The sequence below is a fragment of the Lepus europaeus genome, chromosome 3, assembly GCF_033115175.1.
Source record: "Lepus europaeus isolate LE1 chromosome 3, mLepTim1.pri, whole genome shotgun sequence".
Classification (NCBI taxonomy): Eukaryota; Metazoa; Chordata; class Mammalia; order Lagomorpha; family Leporidae; genus Lepus; species Lepus europaeus.
Window position 1 is genome coordinate 32052402 of NC_084829.1, and position 9360 is coordinate 32061761.

At 46.7% G+C, this 9360-nt stretch overlaps 1 protein-coding gene across 1 annotated transcript; it reads left to right on the forward strand.

Annotated features, from left to right (window-relative positions):
- The first annotated feature begins 6184 nt into the window (after nucleotides 1-6184).
- Nucleotides 6185-7445, forward strand: LOC133756820 (mitochondrial fission factor-like). The gene is given in 2 exon segments (XM_062187418.1): nucleotides 6185-6936; nucleotides 6938-7445. Coding segments are annotated over 2 exon segments (714 nt in total). The 5' UTR covers nucleotides 6185-6463; the 3' UTR covers nucleotides 7179-7445.
- Nucleotides 7446-9360: the final 1915 nt, after the last annotated feature.

Here is a 9360-nt window from a genome sequence, read left to right on the forward strand (position 1 = left end):
GAGAGCTGGACTGGAAGAGGAACAGCCCAGCCTAGAACCCAGCGCCCAATGGGATGCCGGTGCCACAGGTGGAGGATTAGCCAAGTGAGCCACGGCGCTGGCCCCAACTCTCTGACTTTCAAATAAGTAAATACATATTTTAAAAATGAAAATAAAAAATAAGAGTCTAAATGAGTGGGGCAGTGTTTTGGTGTAGCAGGTTAGGCTGCCTCATCGATGCCCGTATCTCATATAAGTGCAGATTCGTGTCCCAGCTGTCCTATTCCTGATCCAGCTCCCTGCTAATGACCCAGGGAAAGCATCAGAAAATGGACAAAGTTTTGGGCCCCTACCACCCACATAGGAGACCTAGATGGAGCCCCTCACTCCTGGCTTCTGGCCCAGTGCTGGTCATTGTGGCTATCTGAGGAGTGAACCAGTGAACGGAAGATCTCTCTCTCTCTCTCTCTCTCTCTCTCTCTCTCTCTCTCTCCCTCCCTCCCTCCCTCCCTCCCTCTGCTTCTCTATAACTCTGTATTCCAAATAATTTTTTTTTTAAAAAAAGAACATTTGTTAGTGTCTTTCTCCATCAATCTGATTGCAAGTGATTTTAAGGTACACAAAACTGCGGTTGACAAAAAACATTTTGAATAATCATGATTAAAATGATAAAGTATAACCTCACTAATTGACAAGAAGAGGCACTTATGTTCACTCCACACATTACTTTAGAAAGCACTTGAAGGAGGCCGGCGCCGTGGCTCAACAGGCTAATCCTCTGCCTTGCGGCGCCGGCACACCGGGTTCTAGTCCCGGTCGGGGTACCGATCCTTTCCCGGTTGCCCCTCTTCCAGGCCAGCTCTCTGCTATGGCCCAGGAAGGCAGTGGAGGATGGCCCAAGTGCTTGAACCCTGCACCTGCATGGGAGACCAGGAGAAGCACCTGGCTCCTGGCTTCGGATCAGCGAGATGCGCTGGCTGCAGCGGCCATTGGAGGGTGAACCAATGGCAAAAAGGAAGACCTTTCTCTCTGTCTCTCTCTCTCACTATCCACTCTGCCTGTCAAAAAAAAAAAAATAAAAAAAATTTAAAAAAAAAAAAAAAAGAAAGCACTTGAAGGATTTTAGACACTTTTCCCTTTTTATAAACATTTGTACCTTGTAGGCAGCTGGGTATTTTATGTATATCTATCTATCTATCTATCTATCGATAGATAGATAATCATAATGATTGGTAAGAATTAAATAAGATCATTAGAGTGTTATAACTTTTGGACATTTATGTCAATAGAATAAGTACATATTCAAAACAATTTTTTAAAGATTTATTAATTTTATTAAAGACAGAATTACTGAGAGGGAAAAACAGAGGAGAGGAGAGGAGAGGAGAGCAGAGGAGAAGAAAGCAGAGGAGAGGAGAAGAGAGGAGAGGAGATCTGCCATCAGGAGGTTCCCTCCCCAAATGACCGCACTGGTCCAGGCTGGGCCATGCTGAAGCCAGGAGCCAGGAACTTCACCTGGGTCTCCCACGTGGGTCCAGGAGCCAAAAACATGGGCCATCTTGTGCTGCTTTCCCAGGCCATTAGCAGGGCGCTCGATCAGAGGTAGAGCAGCCGGGACTTGAACTGGTACCCATATGGAATGCCGGCACCGTAGGCAGCAGCTTTTTACCCACAAGTCACAGAGCTGGCCCCTCAGAAACAATTTTAACGTTTTTATTTTTAAGGTTTATTTATTTATTTGAAAGGTAGAGGCAGAGAGGGAAAGAGGTCTTCCACCCACTGGTTCACTCCCCAAATGGCTGCAACAGCTGGAACTGGACCCATCTGACCCAGGAGCCAGGAGCTTCTTCCAGGTCTCCCACGTGAGTGCAGGGGCCCAAGCACTTGGGCCATCTTCTGCTGCTTTCCCAGGCCACAGCAGAGAGCTGGATCAGAAGCGGAGCAGCCAGGACTTGAACCGGTGCCCATAAGGGATGCAGGCACTGCAGGAGGCAGCTTTACTCACTATGCCACAGCACCGGCCCCACCATTTTAACTCTTAAACTCCACTCTTTTCGGGCCAGTGCTATGGCATAGAGGGTTAAGCCTCCACCTGTAGTGCCACTATCTCATATGGGCACAGGTTCGAGTCCTGGCTGCTCTCCTACCAATCCAGCTCCCTGCTAGTGTGCCTGAGAAAGCAGTGGAACATGGCTCAAGTGCTTGGGACTCTTCACTCACATGAGACCTGGAGGAAGATCCTGGCTCCTGGCTATGGCCTGGCCTAACCCCAGCCAGAGAAGCCATTTGGGGAGTGAATTAGCAAATGGAAGAGCTCTCTCTCTCTCTCTCTCTCTCCCCCTTTCAAATAAATAAATAAGTCTTTAAAAAAATGACTCCACTCTCTTCAACAATCATAAAAAAGATAAAACAATAGAGAACATAAAAGATTATCTTGATTTTTAAAAGATTTATTTATTTATTTGATAGAGTTACAGAGAGAGAAGGAGAGGCAGAGAGAGAGGGGCCTTCCATCTGCTGGTTCACTCCCCAGTTGGCCACAATGACAGGAGCTGCGCTGATCCAAAGCAAGGAGTCAGGAGCTCCTTCTGGGTCTCCCACGTGGGTGCAGGGGCCCCATAGCAGAGAGCTGGATGAGAAGTGGAGCAGCTGGTTCTTGGACTGCGCCCATATGGGATGCCGGCACTGCAGGCAGCAGCTTTACCCACTATGCCGCAGCACCGGCCCCAAGATTATCTTAATAAAACACTAACTTTGTGTCTCCTTGTTAAGAGTTAGTTCATGAGGCCAGCACTGTGGCGCAGCAGGTTAATCCTCCACCTGTGGCGCTGGCACCCCTTATGGGCACCGGTTCTAGTCCCGGCTGCTCCACTTCCAATCCAGCACTCTATTGTGACCTGGGAAGGCAGAAAATGGCCCAAGTCCTTGGGCCCCTGCACTCTCGAGGGAGACCCGGAGGAAGCTCCTGGCTCCTTGCTTTGGATCAGCTCAGCTCCGGACGTTGTGGCTATTTGGGTAGTGAACCAAAGAATGGAGAACTTTCTCTGTCTCTCCCTCTCACTGTTTATAATTCAACCTCTCGAATAAATACATAAAATCTTTAAAAAATGCACAAAATCATCGCATTGATTTGAAACAATTTAACAATGTCAGCGCATAAAAGAGCTTACAGCAAATACCTCATTATTTTGACAGAGGTTTTAATCTTACATCAGTGTACCTTTATATTAATGTTAAGTTTTTGAAAACCCTGCTAATAGTATTTAAAAACTTATAGTCAATATTGTTTTTTTAAAGATTTATTTTATTTATTTGAAAGACAGAGTTACAGAGAGAGGTAGAGATAGAGAGGTCTTCCATCTGCTCGTTCACTCCCCAGTTGGCCGCAACGGCCAGAGCTGTGCCGATCCAAAGCCAGGAGCCAGGAGCTTCTTCTGGGTCTCCCACATGGGTGCAGGGGCCCAAGGTCTTGGGCCATCTTCTACTGCTTTCCCAGGCCATAGCAGAGAGCTGGATGGGAAGAGGAGCAGCCGGGACTAGAATCGGCGCCCTTATGGGATGCTGGCGCTTTAGGCCAGGGCTTTAGCCTGCTGCACCACAGTGCTGGCCCCTGTAGTCAATATTATTACACATGGCCGGCAATGTGGCTTAACAGGCTAATCCTCTGCCTTGTGGCGCCGGCACACTGGGTTCTAGTCCCGGTCGGGGCGCCGGATTCTGTCCCGGTTGCCCCTCTTCCAGGCCAGCTCTCTGCTATGGCCCGGGAAGGCAGTGGAGGATGGCCCAAGTCCTTGGGCCCTGCACCCGCATGGGAGACCAGGAGAAGCACCTGGCTCCTGGCTTCAGATCAGCGAGATGCGCCGGCCACAGCGGCCATTGGAGGGTGAACCAACGGCAAAAAGGAAGACCTTTCTCTCTGTCTCTCTCTCACTATCCACTCTGCCTGTCAAAAGAAAAAAATATATATTATTACACATACTCCTTCAGATTTATTTTTCTCAAACCTTTTGTGACTGATTCAAACCTTTGCAACTTCCTTAAGCCTTTAATTGTTTTTAAGTAGTCTTGAATTATTGTCATACATGGACAATTTATAAAAACATGTTGCTTGGGGCCGGCACAGTGGCATAGCAAGTAAAACAGCCACCTGCAGTGCCGGCATCCCATATGGGCACTGGTTCAAGTCCCAGCTACTCCACTTCTGATCCAGCTCTCTGCTATAGCCTGGGAAGGCAGTGGAAGATGGCCCATGTGCTTGGGCCCCAGCACCGTGTGGGTGACCTGGAAGAAGTTCCTGGCTCCTGGCTCCTAGATCCTGGCTCCTGACTTCAAATGGGCACAGCTGTTGTGGCCAATTACGGAGTGAACCAGCGGATGGAAAATCTCTCTCTCTTTGTCTCTCTCTGCATCTACCTTTCTGGAACTCTGCCTTTCAAATAAATAAAGTAATCTTTTGAAAAAACATGCTTGCTAATAAATCCAAGTAGTCCTTTTCCCATAGAATTTAAGTTGCTATAACTTAAGTATGCATTTAGAGACATTTATCAATGTGCCTGGGAATGTAGCAAGTGGCATTATCTCTTTTACCTCTACCCATTTTATACTTAGCCATTATATATAGATGCCTTAGGAGACTGACATATTAGACAGAGCTCTCACTTTCAATCATTTTCCTGTCAAATAAAACTCTATAGGCTAGCTCTTTGTACTTAATACATAGAACACAATAACCATTACAGTGTTACCTGAATTTTTATTATTTTAAAATTTATTTTTATATTTTTTAATGATTTATTTATTTGAAAGGCAGAGTTACAGAGAGGCAGAGGTAGAGAGAGATCTTCCATCCGCTGGATCACTTCCCAGATGGCCATAGAGGCCGGAGCTGGGCCTATCTGAAGCCAGGAGCCAGGAGCTTCCTTCGGGTCTCCCAGGTAGGTGCAGGGGCCCAAGCACCTGGGCCATCTTCCACTGCCTTCTCAGGCCAAGCAGAGAGCTGGGTAGGAAATGGAACAGCCAGGACTCGAACCAGCGACCATGCAGGATGCCGGCACTACAGGCAGTGGCCTCACCTGCATTGCCACAGCACTGGCCCCGGATCAATGCTGTTTTGAACCCCTCTGCATTAGCTCACTTTGGTGTCACAGCATAGGCTTGTATACACAGAATTTCCCCACCTTCCCACCTTGTTTTCTTAATAAAACAACTGTAAGCTGGGAAACACTGACATAAACCAGAGCTCTGTAAGTGACCAACTTCATTTGACCTCAGCGAGGACGGTGGCCAGGCAGTGTCGCAGTAATGCACTAATGTTTTTTCTCATAGATTTAAAAACTAGGGTTTTTTTTTTAATTTTGCATAATACATCATACAGGTTATAAAAACGGGTCTCTGGTCACTCATCCTCATCTGGCCAGACCTGTTTCAACAAACTACAAAACAAGTCTGGGAAGGTCCAAAGCAAGTTTTTTAAGGCAGTGAGTTATTTATTTATTTATTTACTTACTTACTTAGATCAAAGGAAGAAGTTCCTTTGACCCCAAAATGTAACCAGATTATCATGAAGCATATGATCCCGGCTTCATCAGGCGTGAGATTGTTATAAACCAGCCACAGAGGCTGCAGCTGAGGTGCAGGGGAGAGTGGACCTTTCAGGCCCTTCTACAAGCACAAGAGGTCAGCTCTACAACAGATAATGGATTTCTTTAAAAAAAAAGAAAAAAAGATTTATTTATTTGAAAGGCAGAGTTACAGAGAGGCAGAGGCAGGGAGAAAGAGAACTTCCATCCGCTGTTTCACTCCCCAGTTTGCCCCAACAGCAGGAGATGGACTAATCCAAACCCGGGAGCCAGGAGCTTCTTCCAAGTCTCCCTCACAGGTGCAGGGGTCCAAGGGCCATCTTCGACTGCTTTCCCAGGCCAGGGCAGAGAGCTCAAAAGGAAGTAGAGTACCCAGGTGAACTGGTGCCCATATGTGATGCTGGCACTGCAGGCAGCGGCTTTACCCGCTGCGCCACAGGGCCTGCTCTGTGGTAGTGGATTTCTAAGTTAAACTTTGGGGAATGATCAGAGACGACAACATATCACCACAGAAAGTGGAGACAGAGGCAGGGTGAAATGTCTAGATTCTTCAGGAGGCCAGCTCTCTCCACCCTCTAGTTTGCAACCAGGCTAGTTAGTGGGACAGAAAAGGCAAAATGTTTCTCCGGGCTCGGCGCTGGCCGCTCCGCGGGTGCTTTGCCCGGGCGTCTCAGTGCGCTCGGCCAACGGCCTGTGAGAGCGCCCCGGGAGCCGGCGGGCGGCGGCCCTGTGCGGGGACCTCCAGCGGGCCCAGGGGGACAAAAGTGGCTCTAACCAGCATATGAACATTGAAGCAAGTTAAGGAGTTAATATGAAGCACAGAAGCAGATAGTGCCAAATAGCAAGCAGTCATTGGTACACGTTTAGTGACTGGGGCAGCATTTCCCTCTCCCACTGCTGCTGAGATGGCAGAAATCAGTCGAATTCAGTATGAGATGGAATATACCAAAGGTATTAGTCAGCGAATGAGGGTCCCAGAAAAATTAAAAGTAGCACCACCAAATGCTGACCTGGAACAGGGATTCCAAGAAGGAGCTCCAAATGCTAGTGTGATAATGCAGGTTCCAGAAAGGATCGTTGTAGCAGGAAATAATGAAGATGTTTCCTTTTCAAGACCAGCAGATCTTGACCTTATCCAGTCAACTCCCTTTAAACCTCTGGCACTAAAAACACCACCCCGTGTACTTACGCTAAGTGAAAGGCCACTTGATTTTCTGGATTTAGAAAGACCTCCTGCCACCCCTCAAAATGAAGAAATCCGTGCAGTTGGCAGGCTAAAACGAGAACGCTCTATGAGTGAAAATGCCGTTCGCCAAAATGGACAGCTGGTCAGAACGATTCCATACCTGTGTTGCGTGGTGGTCTGCTGCCGCCACTTCTAATCCTCATCATGACAACGTCAGGTATGGCATTTCAAACATAGATACAACCATTGAAGGAACATCGGAAGACATGACTGTTGTAGATGCAGCTTCATTAAGACGACAGATTATCAAACTAAATAGACGTCTACAACTTCTAGAAGAGGAAAACAAAGAACGTGCTAAAAGAGAAATGGTCATGTATTCAATTACTGTAGCATTCTGGCTGCTTAATAGTTGGCTCTGGTTTCGCCGCTAGAGGTAACCTTAGCTCTCAAAAATATGTCTCAACAGCTGGAAATATAAAGGATTTACAAACTTCTTTGTTTCTGTCTTTGCATTGTATGCCGTTTTATAGTCCAGGCCCTGGAAATGTATTTCTTCTAGAAAACAGGTGGGAAGGACCTGCACTTGTAGAAGTAAAGGTATATTCTATTCTGTCACTGAGCTGTGCACACTTTCATGCAGTTCTGCAGTAACACTTAAAATGCTCCCTTTGCATGTTTTGTAAATAGGCTCAAGTTGTTTTTTTTTAAGAAAGAATTGAGTTTTGGCCTCATCAATCTGCACCTAATTCTCAGAATGGGATGGAGAGTACATAGAGAATGGATTTAGAAAAGAATCTATAAAAGAAAAACAGTACTTTTGGTCTTGTTTCTCAAACACTATTAAACAGTTTTGTTAGGCATTTTTGCGTCCACATTTCAACATTAACACTTCTGAAGTCGTGGTTTGGTGTAAGATTTAAGAAAACCAAACCAACTTGTATTCCATGGTCAGTACTTCATGATCGCCTGTACAGTTTGAAATAAGTTCTGTCAATTCCGTTTATCTAGTACGTGTGCAGTGTGTACGTTCTTATTTTCATTTGAGTTTTGCGGATGATTTTCTATAAAGTCTGTTTTTACTAAGTCCCTGTGTGAACAATTTAAAAAACTACAGAATAAGGTACAAATGTAGTGTATTTAATAAACTGTCAACCAAAAAAAAAAAAAAAAAGAAAAGGCAAGATGTTTTTTCTTTAGGTTCTGGGGGTCAAAAGAATCCCAATAGTTGAGAATGCACCCCAAAGGGGTGCCAGCTATAGATGACATTTCCCCATCTGTAATGAGAGACTAAAAACAAAGGTATTGGGGCCAGCATTGTGGCATAGTGGTTAGGCCACTTGTGACACCAGTGTCCCATATGGGTGCTGATTCAAGTCGCAGCAGCTCCACTTCCGATCCAGAGCCCTGCTAGTGGCCTGGGAAAGCAGTGGAAGGTGACCGTACCTAGGCCGCTGCCACCATTCAGGGAGACCCAAAAGAAGCTCCTGGCTCCTGGTTTCGGCTTGGTCCAGTACTGGCTGTTGCGGCCATCTGGGAAGTAAAGCTGCAGATGGAAGATCTCTGTCTCTCCTTCTCTCTGTAACTCTGACTTTCAAAATAAATCACTCTTTTTGTATGGTGTCCCAAAGATTTTATTTCTCCTAAGTTTGAAACATCTCTCAAAGCTCCAACCTGTGGGACCAGATGAGCCCTGAACACTATAGTGAGGGAGGAGGCCACAGGAGCTAATACGCATGCTCAGACCATCCTTGCTTGTGGTCTGGGGATTCCTAACACCAGGTCTGAGGGACTGGGAACAGCACCAGGTGCCCTGTTGGCATCACCCTCCTGGCTTCAGTGAATAGAAACAGTTGTCTTGTGACCCCTAGCTTTGAGCCATATTTTATATGCCGGAATTTTTAAAAAGACTTATTTATTTATTTGAAAGGCAGAATTCACAGTAAGAGGATAGGCAGAGAGAGAGAGAGAGAGAGAGAGGTCTTCCATCCGATGGTTCACTCCTCAATTGGCCGCAACAGCCAGTGCCCTTATGGGATGCTGGCGCTTCAGACCAGGGTGTTAACCTGCTGCGCCACAGTGCCAGCCCCGTATATGCCTGAATTTGGAAGTGAGCTTTTATTAAAGAGCCGCAACTAATATCCGATGTTTGGAGAGAGGGCAATGGACCTTGCTACCAAGACTTAAATAAGCAGAGGAAGGGGAAAGATAGTAATTTTTCCCAGTGAGAATCATGAAATCACTTTTAACTGGTTGACAGGGCCTGGTATACTTAAAGAAAAATGACTATGGGGGCCGGCGCTGGGGCGTGGCTGGTAAAGACTCCACCTGCAGCGCCGGCATCCCATATCGGCACCAGTTGGAGTCCTGGCTACTCTGCTTCCATTCCAGCTCTCTGCTCTGGCCTGGGAAAGCAGAAGACGGCCGAAGTCCTTGGACCCCTGCACCCATGGGGAAGTCCCAGATGGAGCTCCTTGCTCCTGGCTTCGGGTCGGCACAGCTCTGGCCATTGCAGCCACCTGGGGAATAAACCAGTGGATGGATGACCCCTGTCTCCCAGCCTCTGCCTTTTAATAAATAAATAAAATCTTACTTTAAAAAAAGAAGAAAAGAAAA